The 24,065-nt window shown below is 40.7% G+C and overlaps 1 protein-coding gene and 1 long non-coding RNA gene across 2 annotated transcripts; one reads left to right on the top strand and one right to left on the bottom strand.

Annotated features, from left to right (window-relative positions):
* LOC110435133 lies at positions 15,441-18,282 on the top strand. Its single transcript, XR_002452809.1, has 2 exons — positions 15,441-15,644; positions 16,171-18,282. It is a non-coding gene; the product is annotated as an uncharacterized LOC110435133 (long non-coding RNA).
* LOC110435132 (phosphoglycerate kinase, cytosolic-like) lies at positions 19,066-23,253 on the bottom strand. Its single transcript, XM_021460520.1, has 7 exons — positions 22,949-23,253; positions 22,623-22,826; positions 21,038-21,115; positions 20,695-20,955; positions 20,025-20,342; positions 19,612-19,770; positions 19,066-19,512 (listed from the first exon to the last, which is right to left on the bottom strand). The coding sequence occupies exons 2-7, from the start codon at positions 22,815-22,817 to the stop codon at positions 19,315-19,317; spliced, it is 1,209 nt and encodes a 402-aa protein (XP_021316195.1). The 5' UTR covers positions 22,818-22,826; positions 22,949-23,253; the 3' UTR covers positions 19,066-19,314.

Here is a 24,065-nt window from a genome sequence, read left to right as displayed (position 1 = left end):
AGCTTGTGTGAGTTCAAGTGATGAGATGCCGCATGAGACTAGGCTGGGAGCCAGTGGAACAGAAAACAAGGTAAAGATCTAGGGCATTGCTTCCGTGGCGTTGTCCCCCTTAATGGCGACCCATGGCGGAGCAGAAGGAGAGGATGCTGGAGTTCGCTCGACGCTTTAGATGGCGCATCCACAAGGCCAGCATGGAAGCTATCAACGCCTTCTGCTTCCAGATTGGCGTCCCCAGAACTGGACGAGCAACAATAGGCACCTCGCCTCCACGCTATGCAAGAAGACCAAGCTCACGGCGGAGCAGAAGGAGCGGATGATGGAGTTTCTGTAGCGCTTTGGGTGGTGCATCCACAAGGCCAGCACGGAAGCTGTTGACGCCTTATGCGTCCATATCTACATTTTGACACGCTTGCGTTATCGTTTTTTTGTAACAATAGAAAACACAATGTATAAATTATCATAGTATTATTTGTTCCTGCTGTAACACAAAAAAAATTATACAATAGAGTTAGTGAGCCTGTGACACTGCGCTCTTCGTGACTGCATTAATTTCAAAAACTTTGCTAGCTTTTTGGATTAAATGTCACTTTAATATTAATATTTAATTTTATATTATTGTTATCTTCTCGTGCGATCGGTGTGTTTTTAGTAAAAGAATAGTTGTCCCGTAGCAACGCACGGGTACGCTACCTAGTTTCATTATATTTCATAGTTTTTCCTCTCTCTCTCTTTGCAAAAATCGATGAGTCGCACATCACTAGTATGCTACTACCCTTTTTTCAAATTATAGGTCGTTTTTAGTAGTATGTAGCTTTTGTTATGTATTTACACGCTATATATAGATACTATTATATATCTAAAGAAAGAAACCAAAATGGCTAATGAATTAGAATGAAGAAAATATTTTATAATATTACACTCCAAGCTTAAAAAGGTTTACTAACGCAGACCTTGAAACAATTTGCGGCTAGTACTTGTGTCCCAAACTAAAATTTACATTTACTAAGTTCAACTTCTCTAAGTTTGATCGGACTCCCTCCTCCAAACTGCACTGCCCACGCCGAGCATCTCCAACGGTTTTGCAATTTTCGTTTTGCAAAATAAGAAGTTTGCCAAGTCTTAAATTAATATGCCAAGTCACAAAATTGAGTGTCTCCAATGGTTTTGGCAAAATTGAGTTGGCAAAACCAAATGGTGGACCCGGTCGTTATTTTTTCATGCGTCTTTTCTCTTCGCGCCGTCCACTCCGTCGCGCGGGAAGTCTCGCGCGTTCTCCCGCGCGTTGTGTTGTGCCGCCGCCTCCTTCAGTTCGCGCTGGTGCGTTCGCTTCAAGGAAAAAAAAAGTGGGAGACGGCGGTGCGTGTGGAGGGGTTTCTTCACGAGGCGGACGGCGGCGCGTGGTGAGACTTTGTGTCACGAAGAGGAGTCAGAGGCAGATCGGGACTTTGTGTCGCGATATGTCGCGATGGAAGTTTCCCCTATATGGCGCGAAGAGGAGTCGGAGACGCGCAGGAGATCAGAAACCGCGCGGGAGGAGAGACCGATCGGCCTTTGCCAAGTCGTCTGAGGTTTGGCAAAAATGCTAAGTTTCCTCCCTCATTTGCCAACTTTGTCAAAATGCAAAACCACTGGATATCTCATTTTGAGCTTTTTGGCAAATTAGTCAAATGCAAACCTCAATTGCAAAACCGTTGGAGATGCTCTTAGCGGATCACGAATGAGTAAACCCAATACCGTGTATACGGTCCACCGCATATTCCAGTCGTCTATTGAATAAATGATCTTTTTAATTATTATTTCTCCGCACGACTCGCTAGACAGGTACGACTCCCATTGAGTTCATTAGCCTTCGTCCAGAGACCAGGCGCCGCATGCTAATGTATAGAACAATATATGCACGCATACTCTTTATAAGGTTTTACATTATGCAGACATCTATATCCCCTCTTACAACAAGAAAATGTATAAATATACTCTCATCTAAAAAGTATGTATATATACTCCCAAAAAGTATGCACAGATACGTATATACTCTTCTCAAATAAGTATGTATATATACACACCCATTCAAAAAGTATGTCTACATACTTCCATCCAAAAAACGGAACCTATAAAGTATGAATTATATTAATTTCCTAGAGTATATGTATAGCTATAGTATATGTACATACTCAGACCATACTAGTTACCGTACAGCATATGAAACAAAAGTATGTGTATATACCCGTCTTAAAAATGTATGAATATGTATTCCTTATGAAAATTGTATGTGTATATACTCTTCTCATGCATATACATATGAAACACGTTACATACTCTATCGCCAAACCGAGAATCATGGCAATGAAATAGTAGAAAATATTATTATTTTTTTGACTCCTTAATTATCTCTACCAGTTATGCATACGCTTAATTGATCCAATTGAACACATGCAGACCCGTTATGGCCAACGGTGTGGCCCAGGTGTAGTACAAAATAAAGGGAGTAACTACTCCCGAGAGTATAAAACATGCACCATATATATATATATATATATATATATATATATATATATATATATATATATATATATAAGTGTTATTCTACACTCTAAGTGTAGAATATTATTTTACACCAATCTGTTATACTGAACAGAATTCAGTATTATTCAGTATTCGTGTTTCGGTATTGTTCAGTATATATATATATACACTTATAAGTGTAAATAAATATACTATCAAAACATAGTTCATAAATAATCTAATAAATATCATTTGATGATGACATATTTTTCTTAACTTAGTAAAAATTAGACGAGTTTATTAGAACAAAATTAAAGTAAAATATAATTTATAAGGGAGAGAATAAAAAAAAGTTATGTGATTCAATATCTTTGTTAGGCTTTGTTGTGTACATGCTTCAATAAATTATTTCTTGTTTAAGTCATTTTTTATGTTTGAGCAAATTCATAGAAAAGAGCATAAGTATTCATGACATCATGTGAGCATATTATAAAAAATATATTTATGGTGTCTCTAATAATATTAATCTGGTGTCATAAATAATTTAAGATAACTTTACGAATTGTTTTATTCATATGTAAAGGGAGTATGTGTTAAAAGAGATTTAGAACGAGTAGTTACAAAATTCAGGTCTTATCTCCTTAAACACGATTATTAGAATAAAATTAAAGTAAAGTATAATTTAGAATGGAGAGAATAAAATTTTATGTGATTCAAATATCTTTTGTTCGTCTTGTTTGTACATGCTTCAATAAATTAATTCTTGTTTAAGTCATTTTTTTATGTTTGAAAAAATTTGTAGAAAAAGAGCATAGCTATTCATGACATCATAGAGCATATTATGAAAAATATATTTATGGTTTCTCTAATAATATTAATTTACTATCATAAATATTGATGCACTTTTCTATAAGTTCGTTTAAATTTTAAAAATAGTTTAAGATAATTTTATGAATTGATTTATTCACGGATAAAGGGAGTACGTTTTTTTTTGAAAGAACATAAACGGAGTATGTAGGAGTATGTTTAAAGAGATTTAGAACAAGTTGCAAAATTGAGGTCTTATCTCCGTTTTTCTGAAACACGTATTGGTTTGGTTGTGAGGAAATATATTACAGGATTGTAAAGGCTTCTTTAGTTTGCGAAAAAAAATGGATACTGTAGCACATTTATAATTATAGCAATTATTGTCTAGTTATGGACTAATTAGATTTAAAAGATTCGTCTCATAAAATATATGCAAATTGTGCACTTAGTTATTTTTTTAATATATATTTAATGCTCGGTACATCCAAACAATCAATATTAATGGGTGAAAAGTTTTTAGATAGGAACTAAATAGACCCTAAAGTCCTTACACGTGATATTGACATGGATTCCTAAGTAACTACACTGATTTAATATATAAGGAAATAACTAGTTAGTTGACGTGTGGACAAACATGATTACGTGAGGACAGCTTAGAGCAACTCCATAAAATATATGTTCTAAAATTTATGATTTAGCCATTTTGTAAAACTAAGAGAGGATTCCTCGCGCATTGCCATAGGTATAAAAAAGAATATAAATGGGTTAGATCATTAATCACTAAGAATCAGAGAATTTATATGTATGGTGTTAATAATACAACAATATATGTTAATAAATGATGTGGTTTGCTAATGAGAATAGCTTGAATGAAGACATAATGACATGTGTTAGATGTGTTAGTGAATACTGATGTGGACACTTTTGCGTGGTGAGATAGTTGAATGTGTTATGTGCTAGTGGAATGTTCTAGTGGATGCTGATATGAACACTTTGCATGACAAGAGAAATAGCTAGTGAGATTTATCTTTATAAGATACTAGGAGGATTCCTCGCGCGTTGCCGCAGATATGAAGAAGAAATATGTATGTATGGTTGAAAGCCCTAGTTTGGTTTTGGATAATTGATGAAACCCTAGTACTAACCTCTATACTAAGTGTATGTAGACTTAATGAGGTTGGTACATGCCAAGTGATGGAGCAAGTGATGATCATGGTGATGATGGTGATGACCACAAGATAATCAAGTGCTCAACTTGGAAAAGAAGAAAGAGAAAAACAAAACCCTATGGAGATCAAGGCAAAGGTATTGCTTAGGGTTTTGGTTTTGGTGATCAAGACACCATAGAGGGTGTGATCACATTTAGGATAAATAGCCGTACTATAAAGAGGGGAATTCTTTGGCTAAGCGGTTATCAAGTGCCACTAGGTGTCATTGTTCATGTGCATGTATTTAGAACCTAGTGAGCTAACTTAACTCCTTCGAAGAAAATTGTTTGTGAAAATGCTAACACACGTGCACACTTGTTGGTATACACGTTGTGGTGTTGGCACACTTTGAGAAGGAGGTGGAGTTTGAAGAGTAGAGAGAGGATGGGTTCCTCTCTCCCTCCCGCCGAGCTTGCGAGGCGGGATTCGGCGCTTTTCGAGAAAATGAAGTGCATATTTTCTATTGCGCCGGTGGGAAATTTGGAGAAGTCGCGGGAGTGTTTCTCGCTGAGGAACACTCACCGGACGCTGGCTTAGAGGCACCGGACGCTGTGTCTGAGCGTCCGGTGTGCAGGCTGCCTGGCTCAGCTAGGGTTAGGCACCGGACGCAAGCTGGAGCGTCCGGTGGTCTGAGTCCGGTGTCCGCGCGTTTTGCAAAACTCTCTGGGTGTGAGTCCGGTGAGCACCGGACGCTCTGGGTGCGTCCGGTGGCTTGCGTCCGGTGACCCTGCGAGTTTGCGGAGCTCTCTGCGCACGGGTCCGGTGTGCACCGGACGCGTCCGGTGCCAACCTGCTCAGCGTCCGGTGCTCTGCAGGTTACCGTTAGACTCTGACACGCGGCTGACGTTGGAGCACCGGACGCTGGTGTTGAGCGTCCGGTGCCCCTTTAAGAGCGTCCGGTGACCCCGTATTTCGCCCAGTGAAAGAGCCAACGGCTCTATTTGTTTGAGGGGCTATAAATACGTGTTTGGCCGGCTTGAGGCTTACTCTCTTGGTATTCTAACATACTTGACATCCTTGTGAGCCTAAGCAAACACCTCCCACTCATCTCCTTCATAGATTATACATCTTTGTGAGATTGGAAGTGATTCCAAGTGCATTAGCTTGAGTGATTGCATCTAGTGGCACTTGGGGATCGTTCTAGCTGCGATTTTCTTGTTACTCTTGGTGGTTGCCGCCACCTAGACGGCTTGGAGCAGCGGAGGAGGATTGGCACGAGTTGGTGATTGTTCGTGGCCATCTCCCGGTGATTGTGAGGGGTCTTGTACCTTCCCCGGCGGAGAGCCGAAAGGTAACTCTAGTAAAGTGCTCGTGTCATTGAGCTACCTCACTTGTGGGTAGGTTCTTGTGGTGTCCTAGTGAGGACGAGGTTCGTGCTACACCTCTTAGCCACCGAACCACCAAGTGTTGGTCGACACAACGGGGACGTAGCGTGCCGGCAAGCACGTGAACCTCGGGAGAAAAATTGTGTGCATCCATTGTGATTGTTCATTGAATTTCTCCCGGTGATTGGACTTCGTATTAGTGATTGGTTCATCCCCTCTACGCGGCGGTATAAAGTTAAAACCATCTCTTTTACATTCCCGCAAACTAGAGTAGCTTACTTACTTGTATAGAAACTTTAGGTAGCTCTCTAGTGTAAGTAGAGACATAGCTCTTGTGTGCCTAGTGATAATACCAACTAGAATTGTTGGATAGGTGGCTTGCAAACACCCTTAGAGCTAGAGCAAAAAGCTTCGCTTTGTTATTTACTAACCTCTTGCTCTAGTGTTTTTGTAGAATTTTTAAATAGGCTATTCACCCCCCCTCTAGCCATATTAGGACCTTTCAATGGTGTTAGTGGTGCAGGAATATGATATAATATATGTATAGATTTATTAGTATAATCGTAAAGATTGTATCTATAGTGGATGATGTGTCTTGTTGAAGTATATATTATAATTCTTGTGCTAGTGAACTTTAATTATAACAGATAGTGAACTACTGAGATGGACATCTTGCATGTTAAAAAAAATTGCTAGTGGCAAATGATAGTGGACTGTTGAGATAGACGCTTTGTATGTCTAAGAGAAATAGCTAATGAGGTTTTGTTTTATAAGAGTTATAGATAAAATCGCTTCAGAAACACTCCAACAGTCTTTGTATCGATCCTTCTACATTTAAAACTTAAATTTCACTTTTTTTTTATCCAACGCACGCCGTTTGTTAAGAAAATCATGATTAGATTACAAATATTCTTATAAAAGCGGTTTGTGCAACCGTATTCGATCTGGTTTGTCTCTATCTGCGGCATTCCATCAAAAGATAACTAAAAAAAATAAAATAAAAAAGTGTCAGCCCAGCTACGTACGGCCCATCAATCAGAGTTCAACAACACACATACACCACAGACATGTCGCATGTCGGCATGTCGTCTTGCAGCCTGACGATGGCTTTGAATTCTTTTGCCCTATATAAGCAACAATGTGTGCAGGTGTCGTCAAGTTTGGCAGCGCCGAGGACGAACTGAGGCTCATCAGAGACTCAGATCAGACACGCGCCACGAGCAGAGCTTTGGTTCCCGGTCCCGGTTCCCCGGCCCGTCCATCTCGTCTTGATCTCCTGACGTGAATCATGACTCGTCCCAATGGCTTACTATCTGCGATTTATTATCTACCTATCTACGCGTATATATATGAGCTTTGGTTCATCGTATATATAGTTATATGAGACCCCTTCCATTCCAATCCCATATCGCATTTCAAATAATCGAGTAATCTCGAATTTAACCAAATATAAATAAAAACATGCTAATGTTATGATACCAGATAAACATCATAAGGTTAGTTATATTATATATTCTCATGTTAAACCTATTTAGAGATACAAATTATATATTATTTTCTATAATTCTAGTAAAAGTTAAGATTGATTAACTCCTTGAAATACGAGATAGAGACTTATTTTAGGACGGTGGAAAATACGAGATTGATTCACCAAGTATTTTTCTTGCAATATGTAATGAGGAGCACTAGGGAATGGAGGAGCGCCCTAACCCCTCGGTGGCTCTTCCCGTGGCCTTGTCATATGTAGAAGCGTGCGGTGGTATTGTGTTGTTGTTGACGTTAGATCGTGCTATGCTTGGGTGCTAGGAGAAATCATTTGCCTTATTGTTGGGCTAACGACGGTGGCACCTTTGGGTGTCGTATTCCTCCTTGGAGGCGTCTGTCGATGCCCCTCCTCCTCACGCTTTGGGGCATGCTACTATCGCTCCACGGGGTCATCGTCACCGCCCCTAGTCCCTGTCGCGTTGTTGTTTCACGTTGGAGCTCCTTTGTTGTCCTTGTGTGTGCCTTAGAGCATCTCTAAGAGTCCCTCAATATTACCCTTCATCCCCATAAAATTGTCATATTGGGGAAGATGTGCTACTTTTTTTCTCCAGCAATCCCCAATACCTCTCTTTTTTTGGTGGCCACCAATATTTTCCTCATCTCCTCTCAAAGAAAAGAGAGATATAACTTCCCCAATACTATAGGGACCATCCCAACTACCATTTTTTAGTCATTTTTTCTCTTACACTCATGTGGAACCCAAATTTCATATGGGTATTGGGGAAGATATATTGGGTACTACTGCAACACCTCCTCAATAAATCTAGAAAGTGATATTGGGCTACTCCAATACTATTTTATTGGAAGAGTTATATTGGGGGGCTGCTGGAGATGCTCTTACATCCATCTTTGCATTGGTTTCTTCTCATAGTACTTGTTTGGGTCGGCAGGTGTTTTTGCCACCTTTGTTCACCTATCATGGTGGATGCTTTGTCGCTATCATTGTGTGTCTCTTTTCTAGGGAATACTTGGTCGTTGTTGATCTCTTCTCTATCGAATGCTTATCGTAGATGTCGTGTCAATCTCTTCGCTAGTGAATGCTTTGCTACCCATATCGCGTTGGCTTTTTCATGGGGTGTGCTTTGCCACCGAGATCACTTTTGTCTCTTCTTTGGCAGATGCTTTACTGTCGTTGTTGCTAGAAGCTAATCTCTTCTTCTATGGGTGGATGCTTTGCCACCGTTCTTATGACTTAGCTTCTTTGTAGAAATCATTGTGCCCATGTCTATTTTCCTCATAGGTCCAGTCTATATAGGTGTGGGTATTTGTATGTCTATTTTGTTGCTTTAGTTTGTTCGTTTATCACTGCCTTGGTGGTCTGTATTCTATGCCACGAGGGTTCTCTCATAGTTGTGTCATGTAATTCTCTTCCTTTTAATAAAACATGTGCTACGTCTTTTTTATGAAGAATTAATAAATATACTCTTAATAATTTCATATATATATATATATATATATATATATATATGATAAACTTGGTTAAAATTCAAAAAGTTTGGCTCAATACAAGCCTAGAATAACTTCTTACTATTGTTGTTGCTAGAAGCTCGTCTGTTCTTCTATGGTGAATGCTGTCATCTTTCTTATGACTTCTATGTAGAAATCATTGTGTCAATGCCTTTTTTCTTACAGCTTCAGTCTGTATGGCTGTAGGTATGGTCTATGTATATCTATTTTGCTGTTGTAGTTTGTACCAGGTCACTCTTACTACTGTCTTAATGGTCTGCAATTTACGCCACCAGAGTTATAGATCTTTTATAGTTGCATTGTGTAATTCTCTTCCTCTTAGGCCTTGTTTAGTTTTCAAAAAAAATTGTAAAATTTTTCAGATTCTCCGTCACATCGAATCTTTAGACACATGCATGGAGTATTAAATATAGACAAAAATAAAAACTAATTGCACAGTTTGGTCGAAATTGACGAGACGAATCTTTTGAGTCTAGTTAGTTCATGATTGGACAATATTTATCAAATACAAACGAAAGTGCTACAGTATCGATTTCTCTAATTTTTTTTGAAATAAACAAGGCCTTAATGAAACACATGCTGCGTCACGTCCATGAAAAAAATTCATAAATATACTCTTAATAATTTCTTATACTTGTTAAACTTAGTTAAAATTTTAAAAGTTTGTCTTAATACAAGCCCAAGATAACTTCTTTTTGGGGGATATATTCAGGGACGGAGATCTGCTCTATCAGTAGTACGAGCTTGAAGCACAGTTCCTTGACTATTCTCGCAGATGGCAATATCCTACTCGACTACTGCACGTAGCCAGAGTCGTACATGCATCGATCTTGAATCGTAAGCAAATTCATGGCATTTTGTTTTTGTCCAGTCACTATTAGCAGGCAGAGTAGCAGATAGCTAGCAGTGTTTTCGATCTTCGTCATGCATGTCTGACGCTGGCTTTCACAATTCCTTTGCCCTATGCATGCATCACGTACGTCAACTTTGCCAGGATGCTCGACGACGCAAAGCTCAGGCAATATTGTTGTAAAAAAAAGCTCAGGCAATATTATGCCGTACAGGAACCCTAATCCCAATGGTTATGACGTACACTGCGCTCTGCTATTTGTTGGTGAACGCGCTGCAGATGATTCAGGCCTTGTTTAGGTATTGTTTAGGCACTGTTTAGTTTCAAAAATTTTGGCAAAATGTGAATAGTACCAATTTTGTTTGTATTTGACAAATATTGTCCAATCATAGACTAACTAGGCTCAAAAGATTCGTCTCGCCAATTTCGACCAAACTGTGTAATTAGTTTTTATTTTCGTCTATATTTAATACTTCATGCATACATCTAAAGATTCGATGTGACGGGGAATCTGAAAAATTTTATAAAATTTTTTGGGAACTAAACAAGGCCTTAGTTTAAAAAAATTTGCAAAATAGATATTATAGCAATTTTGTTTGTATTTGATAAATATTGTTCAATCATGGACTAACTAGGCTCAAAAGATTCATCTCGCAAATTACAGGTAAACTGCGCAATTACTTGTTTTTTTATCTATATTAAATGTTCTACGCATGTGCCGCAACATTCGATGTGATAGTGAATCTGAAAAATTTTGTAAATTTTTTTAGAACCAAACAAGGCCTTAGTTCCAAATTTTTTTGCAAAATGAGCACTGTAGCACTTTCGTTTGTATTTGACAAATATTATTCAATCATGGACTAACTAAACTAAAAAAACTCGTCTCGTAAATTATAGACAAATTATATAATTAGTTATTATTTTTATCTATATATGATTCTCGATGTGACAAAATTTGAAAAATTTTACAAAGTTTTTTTTTAACTAAACAAGGACGTCAGTGACGACCGGAATTTGACTCAGAGCTTTTTCGTACGTGCATGACACACTGCGGGTCCCTCTCCCGATCTTTCTAGCATTGCAAATGGCACTTACCCGTCGCTAACATGTCAGGATCATCGGTAGTATCTTGAATTCTTGAATCAGGAGCCGTTTGGTATCTTTTGTGGACCAGCTGACCAGTTTCGTACTAATTTGCCAACTAAACAAGGCCTTACCAAAAGCTCAAGCAGCGTCGGTCCTAAGATTTTGAGTGTTCTCTGACAAGCTCATTGCGTTAGACTCTCTAAACTATATATAAAATCTTATATTATATACGTACTAATTTGCTTGTAAAGGAAAAGCAAATCCAATAAATTAGCAGATAAACATAATTATATGAGTATAAAGTTGTAGAAGTCTTATAAAAACAATTAAGTTAGATTAAAAATAAACAAGAAAAAATACCTAAAGCTTGGACGTGAACTAAAATAACTCATCGTAATTCATAAGAAGGCAAGAACCATGATGTTATCGTCATGGAGCCCAGCTTGGTCCTGGTCGTCGTCGCTATGTGCCGTTCTCAAACTCAGCGACGTGGCTCGTCGCCTCGTCTGACTCCGTTTATGTGCATTAGGACTCGAGCGTCTGCGCATGATCGAGCGCGTCGCAAACTCGCAAGTTGCAATCTGCGATCGCCACTGTGGCTCGTCTCCTCACCTTCTCTCTGCCCAAGACGGACCATGGTGAAAACTAGGAAACAAAGCCAAAAAGGTTGTCGATCTTCTTGAGTCGGTTGGCCAATTCTTTGCCTCTCTTCTCATTAGTTTATTGATGCCCAATAGACTATAGGACATGAAGGTTTATATATCTAGGCTTGGGCCCCTCTCCAGCCTAGGTCCTCAGTCGTCGCACCTCATGCCCTCCTCCTAGGGCCGTCACTGACTAAACATTATCCAAGTCACTTCGTCTAAATCTGGAAACACGCTCTCTAGGGCTCAACTTCTGTATGAAAAAAAGCGTAGTTTGATCTAGCTCCCTAGTATGTGCATGGGGACCCTCCTCGAAATGTCTTTCTCATTTGTGCATGTGCATGCACGAATGGTGATCTGTGTGAGGCAAAGGCAGCGATGCACGGCGTACGCACGTGGCAGGGAGGTGTGAAGGTAGCGGCGAGGCGATGACTCGGGAGGCGTGGTCATGGCACGAAGAGGCGGGGGCAAGGCTGTAAGTGTGATCAAGCATATTGTGGGTTTTGATGTTGATGACCACCGAATTAGAGGACTAATGAGATTTATTGAGATGACAAGCAGGGAACTATTAAAGGAGGATATTAAACAGGTCAGAGGGCCCCTAATCTAAAAGGAAGGCTTTCCTAAGCTTGCTGGAGGTCTTAGTTCGTGTTTGTTTAACTTTGAGTATAGGAAAAGCCATACTATTAAGAGGGACTCTAGGTGTATTGATCAAATGATAAACCGGATGCTCAAATCTTCATCTACATCCTCAACCATCAGCCAAATCAGTATGTTTCTCACTCTACTCCTTGGCTGGTCTGGCTAGGATGGCAATGTCGCCCTTAATCTGACAGTTGGAAGACCAAGGTATAATACCCTTCCCACTTGACCATAACGGTCACCTGAGCCATTCACTTTGTCTTTCTTCGTCCTAACCGTTACAGAACACCAGTGCTCACCTCTCTCTCTCCTCCATTATTGCTCCTCAAGCTCTCAAGCAAACCTTTGATTTCCACCATCTTTTCTTGAGAGAAAAGGTAGCAAACTTCAATTGGAGAGCAGGTCCACTGATCCCCAAAGTCTAAGAGCATTTGGTTCATGTTTGACAGGTGGTCCTAGGGTTTGTTACTCTTGGAGCTTGCTCTTAGCCGGCTAGGCGTTGCCCTAGAGTTTGCCAATTTGTGTGATAGCCGAAGGAAGTTTGTAAGTTCATCTTGCAGCTAAGAAATCACCACTCCCTCAAGAGGTCACACTCTTGTTGGAGAACGAGGGAAGGACAAGTCCTTGTGGCAAGTCGGTCCTAGTGTGGGCACCTCAACAATGTGGAGTAAGCACAGCCTTATTGTGGCGACCGCTGAACCACGGGATAAATCCTTGTGTGTTGATTTACATATTGTTTACTTGTATTGTTGAGTTGCTTTAGGGTTTGAGCTCGATCTACCTCGTGGTGGTACTCCTGCAGGTTGTGGTGGTTGTTCTGGTGAATACTAACTTGCAGAAAGCTGGCACATTTACCTGATCTAAATTTTCCAAAGTACCTTTTGAATATATTTTATTGCTCTATGTGAGAGGCCGACAGTGCCGCCCTGGTAGGCCAGTAGTGCCGTCCTTGCCTGTTGAAATTGATAAAAGTAAACGTTTTGAGCTCACAGGCCTATTCATCCCCCTCTAGGCTATCCTAGACTACTAGAGATCCTACAGGCGCGGGTGGAGACACACGGGGAGGTGCGATATAGAGGCGAGAGGTGCAGGAAGGTGCAAGGAGGCACAACACGAGGAAGAGGGAGAGGGAGAGTGACGGGAGGAGAGGAGAGGATAACTGGATAAGACAGGTGAGAGGGGATGAAGAAAAAAAAATAAAATAAAATGGAAAAATAAAAAACAAATTATACATTATAGATATTTCGTATATTTTATATGTTAAGAGAAATTATTCTTTGAGTAAAATACACTAGCGGCCCTTTAACTTGTCGTCCTGTGTCAGTTTAGTTCATGAACTTGCAAACGCGAAAAAGTGCCCCTGAACTTATCTATCCGTGCCACTTTGATCCATAAATATGCAAATACGAGAATAACACCGGCTGCATGGCATCGTTCTGCCACGTGGCCGCCTCTGGTAGGCCATGCATGGCACCGTTTATAGTGATGATGTCAGCACTTCTTTTTAAATTTATGAAATTGATATATTTTTATTCGTAGCGCCAAATATATCAAATAATATATCAATTTTAATCACCTCGTCGAGCTCTTTCTAATGGTGTACTCCGTTTTGTTGTTTGAGATAGTTTTATTTAAACATTTTGTACAGGTTGATATCATCATAAAACATCTATAAATCAATTTTCATAATTTTTCAATATTTATTTTGGCCTACAAAAAATCATAAAGTTACATTATTAATTAAAAGAGATAATTTTAAAACAAGCAAAAATTATTCGTTTTCTAGGTTTTAAAATTAGTAGTTTTAAAATTTGGAACCTAGAAAATGAATAATTTTTGCTTGTTTTAAAATTATCTCTTTTAATTAATAATGCAACTTTTATGATTTTTTGTAGGCCAAAATAAATATTGAAAAATTATGAAAATTGATTTATAGATGTTTTATGATGATATCAACCTATACAAAATGTTTAAATAAAACTATCTCAAACAACAAAACGGAGTACACCATTAGAAAGAGCTCGACGAGGCGATTAAAATTGGTATATTATTTGATATATTTGGCGCTACAAATAAAAATATATCAATTTCGTAAATTTAAAAACAAGTGTTGACATCATCACTATAAATGGTGCCATGCATGGCCTACCAGAGGCGGCCACGTGGCAGAACAGTGCCATGCAGCCGGTGTTATTCTCGTATTTGCATGTTCATGGATCAAAGTGGCACGGACCGACATGTTCAGGGGGTACTTTTTCGCGTTTGTAAGTTTATGAACCAAAGTGGCACAGAGCGACAAGTTAAAGGGCCGCCAATGTATTTTACTCTTATATTCTTTGTATAACTGGACATCAAAGAAGGTGTAACACTAGAGCTGTTTCTAAAGCAAGTAGAGATGTATCGTTGTTGGCAAGAGTTTTATGGATGCATGGTGTCCTAGACTCCTAGGCACATTATATTACTCACTAGCTAGCAGCAGTACCGGTAGGTGTTTTTGTCGTCCACGCTCCCCTAGAGTGCAAGCGCCTGGAAACACGTATAACCAAAGGCACTTGACAACGGAAAGGAAACAAATCAAGGAAGAAGAGAAGCTCCAAAACCATCTGATTTAGATCTAATGAATGAAAATCATTACCTGATTAGATGTAAAATTTAAAGCACCTAACATGTAGCAGGTCCCTTTCTCGTCAGTATACTAGCACGTACGTTTGCATGTGTAACGACAGGTTTATTTCATCAGTATTTTTCAGATGGGGGAAGGAAGCGTGCGTTGGCGTGTCTTGAGTGCCGTCTCTTTTCCTACTAGCTCTTGTCATTATAGAACGTACGTACGTCCTGATTGGCGGGCTGTTAATGCGGTGTTGCAGTGAAGAAACGCTGTCAAGCTCTGCTGCCAGCTCTGTGCTAGCTTGTCGAGCGGTTAGGGCATCACTGTCAGTATCACGCCAAAATGATCAAACTCACTCAAATCACCTCACCATTGGAGTAGACTACATATTATATATAAATAATGACTGATGAAGAGGCTTCACTACCGGAATCCCTGGCTATACCGTGAGCCGGGGACTTTGTTGTGTGCATTCCATCAAACACACGGCAAAGATAACTTTTTACCGAGAGCCACAAGTCTGACTCACGGCATACTAAAAACTCTCGGCATAAAAAGTCTTCACCGTGGGCTAACTTTTTAGCACACAGCAAAGAGTAGAAATTTACCGTAAGCCGAAGTAAAGCCCTCGGCAAAAAAAAGAAATTACAACAAGCTTCTTGTAATTTCTTTTCCTCTCGTTCGTTCGTCTATACCACCAGACCAGACTGAGAAAGCAAGGACGACACTCTGCACACATAAGACGACACACAGACGCATAGGCATTCAGGCAGCTAGCGGCGACGGCAAAACGGCAGCACCATGCATGATTCACCAGCGGTGAGAGAGAGAGAGAGAGACCATGACCATAAGTCCATCATATTATGCTCTGCTTGCTTGCACCCACACCATGACACCACCATGCACACACACACCCCTCTATAAACCCCTCATGCCATCTGCCTTCTTCATTCAGTTCACGTACGTGTGCTCTCCTCTCGCCTGCTGCTATAGCTACCATGTCTTCCCCTTCGTTCCCCGGTTGCTCTGCAAGCTGCAAGCCCGGAACACAGTTGCCATACATGTGTGTTTGATGGTGTGAGAGGTTGAAGCTGCCAGCATGATCTGACCACCCAAACCTACTAGCTAGCTATGCGTTGCGTTTGTAGCTAGTGCAATTTCGTCAATGGGGTTTCAGGGTTTTTCCTACTCGCACTGCGATAGATGCACGAGGAATTCATATGTGTTCTCACACTGGGGTTGGTAGCTAGCTAGGCGATGGCCATGCATGCATATGGAGCTTGCTAGCTACCTGGCTCTCCGTCATCAGATCATGTGGCACCTTCACTCTCTCACCACCACCAAATGATCGCCATCTGAATGAAAAAGGTTGAGCGAGCGAGCGAGCGTCTGTCGTCGTCTAGCGGCCGGTCTAGTTCGTGTGATCCCAAAGAATCTCTTACTGTTGAGTGTTGACCCAACAATTTCCTTTTCCTAATCTTTGCAGGTACGTCTTGTACGTCACAGCAGTCTCATGGTGATATTTTCCCTCTCTTTGTTCATCAAGTGGTTTCATGGTGCCTTCTTTTATTGGAACAGCTTATATACACTACTTAGCAGATTTCTTTTTTTTTTTTTTGGTCTTGGGCAGAAGTTATTGGGGTGTCTCACCCGAATGTTCTTGCCTTTCACAGAACCAAAATTTACTGTTGGTGTTTTCTTTCTTCCAAATTAACTCCCAATTAAAGAACATTGTGTTAATTTTTGGGGGGCATAGATTCTTGTTTCAGATGACCAGATCATCCCCAATGATCATGAATGAAAGGTAGGCAGACTTGCTAATCTCTTGTTGCTTATCCCATTGATTCTGTTTGTTCAGTAGATCTTGCTCTCTATAATGGAATTTCTCTCTCCATTCGATGTTTCCTAGTACTATACCTCATCATAATGTAACACTGCTATATGCTAGAGCTTTCTTTACAGACGTTTTTTGTTCTGTCTAGTACAGAACTTTTCTCGAGAAACGCTGAACCTACCTTGCGCAGAGCTTAATCAATTCAATTGTTTCCAGCTTTTTTTTCTGAACATGAACTGCATGAGTGTAATCTGCTTCAGTTTTGCATCTAGTTTACACTAATTGCTCAAGCAGCTAGGCCTGGCTTCAGTGCTGTTCATTTGTTCTCTTCTAGAATTCAGTGTTGTTCTTCATCTGTTCTCCTCTGAATTCATTGCTGTTCATTACACATTCTTCAGTGCTGTCCTTTGCACATTTCTTCAGTGCTATTCATTAAACATTCTTCAGTCTTGTTCATATATATGCTCATCCCAAATACCAACAACAGTTCCACGTTTAATTCATGATTTAGCATGCCATCTAATAAAGTTATAAAATTACAATAATTAGTTTGGCAGTGCAGAAAGAGAACCATTTTGGCTGTGTCTATTACTCGGAGTCAATGTAAGTTACTCGCAAAAAAACAATAGAGCCTGCAATTCATATGATCTCAGCACTGACAAGATCTTACAACTTTTTGTGCACGAGTACTGACCCAAATCAACCATACATAATAGTTATAACATATACTGCCAAGGGCTTTTTACAATCAAATAGTGCAGACGACAGAAATGTGCACACAATAAATAAACTCAACATTACAAGGTCGTACTATATATATATATGAAACCATAGCAAGTATGCTTCAGGTAGAAACTAGGATGAGATGATGTAGCTTAACCAAATATTCATGTTCATCCTGATGCTCAATTAGATTCCTTGCCCCCAAAAGTCCAAGCAACTCAGACTACATTCACTGGCAAAAACATTTTGCAAGATTCTTGTGTTTGTGCTTAACAGCGACACGCATCATGCTACTCCTTAGGCGCCATGTTCAGTGTTCACTCGCAATAGCACGTACATTCCATGGAAGACCCCATCAGAAAGTCAAGCATGTCGTTGTTCATGTTGGTCATGCAGAGAATTTGGACTTGTCGAATTGACAGAAAAAAAATAAAGAGGAAAAGGAGAAGATTACCAAAAAAACATCATTTTTTCCATTTGTTTAACTCCAATTGTGATTTATGGTGACTAAAAAATTCTTCAGAATATGTCCTCGTTTGTTTCACCGGTTAGGCAGCTCCAGCTGTTTGGACTGTGCGTCATGAAAAGGACAAGAACCGAAGTCGACTAAGATGGTGACGAAGTTCGATTTTGATGGGACAATTACTAGTGGTTCAGAAAATTACGTCCAATAGAATCTCTTTTCAGAAATTAAAAAAAAAATATACACAATTTAAAAGAGGGCGTGGAATCATGGATGGAGAATGAATTATACCGGGAATATAATGCATGGTGACGACAGCTTGTGACATGTCATTCAAGTGCCATGGTAGTCAACAAGTGGTTTGCAGTTGTTTGTTGTATGCTCTTTGGCTGGGGGTGTGAACCTTGTTTTTTTGAACGAATTTGCTCAACCTTGTTGCTGCTGCTCTGTTGTATTGTGGAGTCTAGGTTTCTTCTTTTTATTTTATTATAGGCTTATTCATTTAAAAAGAACTGAGAATGTAGAAGTAAACTAAGGCTGCCATCTGCAACGAGAAACATTTTAAATTCCCGGTAGAATCATTATGATCGTTGTCAAATAGAAACAGGGGAAATCGCTTAAAATCGATCCTCGTTTTTTTACTAGTCCAAAGAAACACCCAAACTTAGCTTCTCCTCATTCAAGCTTTAGTTACCTTTAGTTTCTACTCAAATTCTAGATTCAAGAATCGATTGGTGATTCAAGTTCTAGTTACCTGATTTATTCTGACTTAAATTAAATAGTTTCTACTCAAATTCTAGTTTCAAGAATCCATTGGTTTCTCATGAATCAAGTTCTAGTTTACCTGATTTATCCTGACTTAAGTTAAACTTTAGTTTCAAGAGTCTAGGTCCAGAGAAACACCTAAAACCTAGTCAAGAGAAACACCTGGAACCTAGTTTCTCCTAATTGAAGTTCTAGTTTCAAGAATCCAGCGAAATAGCCAAACAATTTCACTAAATTGTTCTGATTCAGCAGAAAAACAAAAATCTTAAAACTCAATGACAATATGCGCTTTCCAAACCCGAAACCCCACCAAACACACCCGAGAGCTCAATGACAATATGTGCTTTCCAAATAGAAATGGAAAGGCAACCAAATCTAAGTTATAATAATGAACTAATGAATAAAATAGTGCGCCAACTAGATCAAACTCGGGAAGCAAGTTTTATGTGCAACGGCTGTCATTCGAACATTTAAAGAAGACAATTTATAACTAATAACTCAATTAGAAAACCTTATTGCCAATTCATCTGGCGGTCAAGTAGCACGAACGAATAGCAACAGCAAAACAGGGATGCAAACTGTCAGAACAAAACACATCAGAATCACAGTGAAGGGATGTAAACTGTCGAACAAAACATATCATACAAATCCATGGGAGTTTGTTAGTTCCAAATTTCCGAATTCCAGTCACTTCACTCACAGCAGCGAGGAAGTAAAAGCTTATTCACGACTCATCTACCAAAAACTCGATGGCAAGCCTATCTCAAGTTCATATAAGCCATAACTTTGCAGTGTTACACCAAGGTCCGGAACAAAATGACACGCAAGCTGGCAGACCGAGTAGCTTAGGCGTCATCGAGGGCAAGGACACCTGGTAGAGTCTTGCCTTCCAAGAGCTCCAAGCTTGCACCACCGCCGGTCGAAATGTGGCTCATCTTGTCGGCCAGCCCAGCCTTCTCAACAGCAGCAACAGAATCACCACCGCCGATGATGGTGGTGACACCCTTTGTGGTTGTAAGCTCAGCCAGCTTCTTGGCAATCGCCTGAAGAAACACAATTGTCTTAGGTACCAAAACTAAGAAATAAAACAAAATGGACATGACAAGCACAGATTAATTGATTTAATGCAAGATTATATTAACCTCAGTGCCAGCTGCAAACTTCGGGAACTCAAACACTCCCATGGGACCGTTCCAAATAATAGTCTGGGTGGTGTCCAATGCTTCATTGAATGTTTTGGTGGCATCAGGGCCAACATCAAGACCCATCCAGTCATCAGGGATAGCAGTGGCAGGAACAATCTGTAAAAGTCATTCCAGTAAGCATCAAGATAGCATGACAAATTTGTTTCCAGTGCTGCACTATGAAATTACTATCATACAAACTAACATGCCACATCACTAGTAAGTAGTAACACTGTATTATTCATGTGTAATACCTTGTTGCACATGCAAGCTGTAGAATTAGTACTGAATAGCTTTCACAGTTTATCACAGAGAGAGAGAGAGAGAATTCTAAAGTACCATCTGAGGTGTTTTTGAGTGAAAAGACAAACCTTGCTCTCAGCATCAGCTGCAAACTTGTCTGCTACAACAATATCAGTGGGAAGCAAAAGAGAAACCCCCTTTGCCTTCGCCTTCTCAATAAGGGAAGTTGCAAGCTCAAGTTTGTCTTCTTCCACAAGAGATTTTCCAACAGAATATCCCTGTGCCTTGTAAAATGTGTAGATCATACCACCACCAAGGATGAGGATATCAACCTTCGCCAGCAGAGACTCGATGACCCCAATCTTAGTTGAGACCTTGGATCCACCAACAATGGCGGCAAAAGGCTTCTTTGGGTTGGCAACAGCTCCAACAAGATAGTCAAGTTCCTGGGAAAATTGAAGTCATTTGTCAACCCTTTCCTTTTTTTTCTTTATGAAAAACTGAATTCTTAAAAAGATTTATTGGTCTCTTTTGAAAGTTACTGTAACACCTGTTATATATGCAGAGAGGATCCATTTAATCCTATGCAGAGAGGATCCATTTAATCCTACGATTTTTTTCCCTTTGGAACTACGTATAAATGATCTACCAGGTTAAATCAGATTTGAAACTAGAATGCATGGAATAAATAATGATAGATAAAAGATACAGCCATTTTACCCCATCCTACTCAACAGGATCACTCAATAGAACCTAAATATACTTAAAAGATCATGGGAAAGGGCAACATTTTATTACCTTCTGCATGAGGAAGCCAGCAACAGCAGGCTTCAAATACTTGGTAACTCCTTCAGTTGAAGCATGAGCTCTGTGTGCCGTGCCAAAAGCATCATTGACATAAAGGTCAGCAACAGATGCTAGCTTCTTAGCAAACTCGGGCTCGTTCTTCTCTTCCTCCTTGTAGAATCTAACATTCTCTAGGAGAAGAACTCCACCTTCTGGCAAAGCAGCAACCAACTTCTCAACTTCCTCACCAATGCAATCATTGGCCATCACAACCTATTTATGCACATATTCTAGCGCTTAGAACAACTAAAACATAGCAGATATCAAAATAAGCTAATGTCAAATCGTAGCATACTTCAACTCCAAGGAGCTCAGACAAGCGTGGAACAAGAGGCTTCAAGCTGTACTTTGGGGTGACACCTTTTGGACGACCCTGACAATGGCATCAACAAATTACATTATTATTACAAAAAGAACAGGCAGAATTAGTTATTGTTAATACATTCGAAGACAAAAAAAGAGGTTGATGTGTTACAGATAATAACCACAAAGATTGATTCAAAAAACACATACAGGTTAAGCAACCACAGAAAATCAGTCAGAAGCAAAATAATAATACCTTTACAATATAAGTGCTTTAGTTTGGATATTTCCAAAACAGTAGACTTCGCTATAAATTATCATGGTGCAAAATGCCAATTTCCAAGGGGTACAAGAAAACATGTAAGGGTTAAGCAACCACAGAAATCAGTTAGAAGCAAAATAATAATACCTTTACAATATAACTGCTTTAGTTTGGACATTCCCCAAAACAGTACACTTAGCTACAAGTTATCATGGTGTAAAAAGCCAATTGCCAAGGGGAACAAGATCTCTCATAAATATGTTGTTTCTGAGCATCAGCTTTCAGTTTCTAGATATATTATCATTTCATATCATGGAAAAAATGCTATTATTTTCATACTGTCAAACAAAAGTGAAATGCTAGTTGCGGTAGAGGACAGGATTGATTTGGGAAATGATAATGATAGCCTGAATTGAATGTCATCTTAGACAGGTTTGTCCCAACTTCCAACTAATATAATATAACTTATATAGAAGCCAAAGGGGGCATTTTGGCTTAAACCAGCATTCAGCCATCAACCAAAGAAATAAATAAACCAGCATTCAGCCATCAACCATAGAAAAATGAATTTTCATTGGTCAGCTGAAAGCAATAGCAAAGACAAATACCCCATGTACTTCACCAGTACCAAAAACTCAAATTATTATTTATAATGTACAATCCTATAAAGGTCAACGCTCCATGTCATTAATTCATAAATATATAGAAAGGCAAACTTAATGTTGAATCATGCTGATGGGTAATCAGAATGATGGTGCCAGAATCCGTGTTGAATCATGCTGATCCTTTAATATATATATATGGCATACTAATAATGGAACTCCTGGCAGGACTGTTCACTGTTGGCAAGGCCACAAGCAAGAGTAATGACCAGACACAAAATCACAGAACGTCACTAAGAAGTAATCTCAATATCAACTATCAGCAAAAGGTTGGCATGGTTTGCATGCACATTCATCGCACTGAGCTGCAACAGCTAAGAACTGTCTAGCAGTAAATGAACTACAGTCAGGCAGTTAATCAGGCAGAATTGCAGCCGTGAAAACCAGTATAAACTACAGATCTAAAACTACCATCGGGTCGCCTTTACCACATATACTCATGGCACATCCACATATTAACAGAGCTGCTAATCACTACTGCCATATGATTGGCACAACAGCATTGAGTCAAATCAATGATTTAGATTCAAATTGACTCCAAATCCTGGGGCACTGTGACGTATGACAACGCAGAATCGCATCGGGCAACACCAATCCTCGCGACTGGCAGTACGGACTACCACACAGGGGCCGGTGGGAGGTGGGTGACTCACCAGGTGGCTAGCGAGGATGACCTTGGCGCCCTTCTCGAGGAGGAACTTGATGGTGGGGACGGAGGCGCGGATGCGGGTGTCATCGGTGATCTTCTGGGCGTCGTCGAGCGGGACGTTGAGGTCGGCGCGCACGAACACCTTCTTCCCCTTCAGATCCGCCTCCCCAAGGGTACCGACGCTCCTCTTGGTCGCCATATCACTCCCCTGCACGCACCACCACCATCAACAGTCAGACTCGACGACGACGACGACGGCGACAGCACACGGAATCAGACGGCGACGGATCCGGCCGGCGCCACAGGAGGGATGGGGAGAGGGCGACTCACCGCGGGGTTGGAAGAACCGGATCGGATCGGCGGACGACGACGACGACGAGATCGGTGGACGGTGGTGGTGGTGGGATGCGAATGGCGATGAGGTGAGCTTTGGGCGAGGCGATCGAATGTGCGGTTGGTTTTCTTTATAGACAGTCGGCCACAGGCCGGGGGGGTTGGCTACGGCAGGCAGCGGAGTATTCGGCTGACATGTGGGGGCCGTGCTTTGTGGGACCGTGATGGCGGTGGGGGAGAGCCGGGCGTGGCTTGGGGAGGGGGTAAGAACTAAGAAGCGGCGCGCTGCGGGTTTCCCTGGGCCCGCGGATTGGGGATGGACGGAGGAGGGGATTCCATGGTTTTGGAATGGGAATGGGAGGGTGGAAGGTTCTAGAAGGGAGACCGATGCGTGCGTGGAAAGGCAACGCCAGATGGAGATGGCCTGCTATCGATCGTGCTCGGTGCCTCGGTGTCGTGGCCGGCTCCGGCGGGCTGGACCGTTGTTTTGGCGCAAACTGGTTTGCATTGCAGGTTGCAGCGCTGGAGCATCATTGTTAGCTAGGGATCGGATTCTCATCCTCTCGAGATAGCGCAGGCGAGCATCGGCAGCCGGTCAGTCTTCGCTGCACTATTTGCCGGCGGCGGTAGCGATCGACCGGGCCATCTGTGTTGTGATTGTGAGGCTGCTGAAGTGCACCCAGGTATCCCCAAGACGAGATACGGCCGGGCGGCCGGCTGCTCCGCGTAAACCGGGGCTGACATCCAAACTAAATCCACACCAATCCAATCCAAAACATATATATATATATATAAAAGTCAAATCCAAACCAAATTAGACCATGACTTCAATCATCCACACCAAACCAGTTTAATAGGGCCCAAACCAAACTGGCCCAACAGCCTTTTCAGCCTGTTTCAATCCAAACCAATACAGCCCAAAAGTAAAACCAAACCAAAAAGCCCGGTTTTAACCCAAACCATTGTTAGGTTTATGCTCCGGACGCAGAAACCTTAGCTTGACCTTGCACTACATCACGGTAAAGTAAAAAGGCTGTTGACCGATGCCACTTACCACGTCCTTGTCAATTGTCATCCGACGACTCTATTCTTTTTTTTTAAGTAACCAACGACT

This window comes from Sorghum bicolor, chromosome 4 (genome assembly GCF_000003195.3).
Source record: "Sorghum bicolor cultivar BTx623 chromosome 4, Sorghum_bicolor_NCBIv3, whole genome shotgun sequence".
Taxonomy (NCBI): domain Eukaryota; kingdom Viridiplantae; phylum Streptophyta; class Magnoliopsida; order Poales; family Poaceae; genus Sorghum; species Sorghum bicolor.
This window is presented reverse-complemented; position numbering and strand designations above follow the sequence as displayed.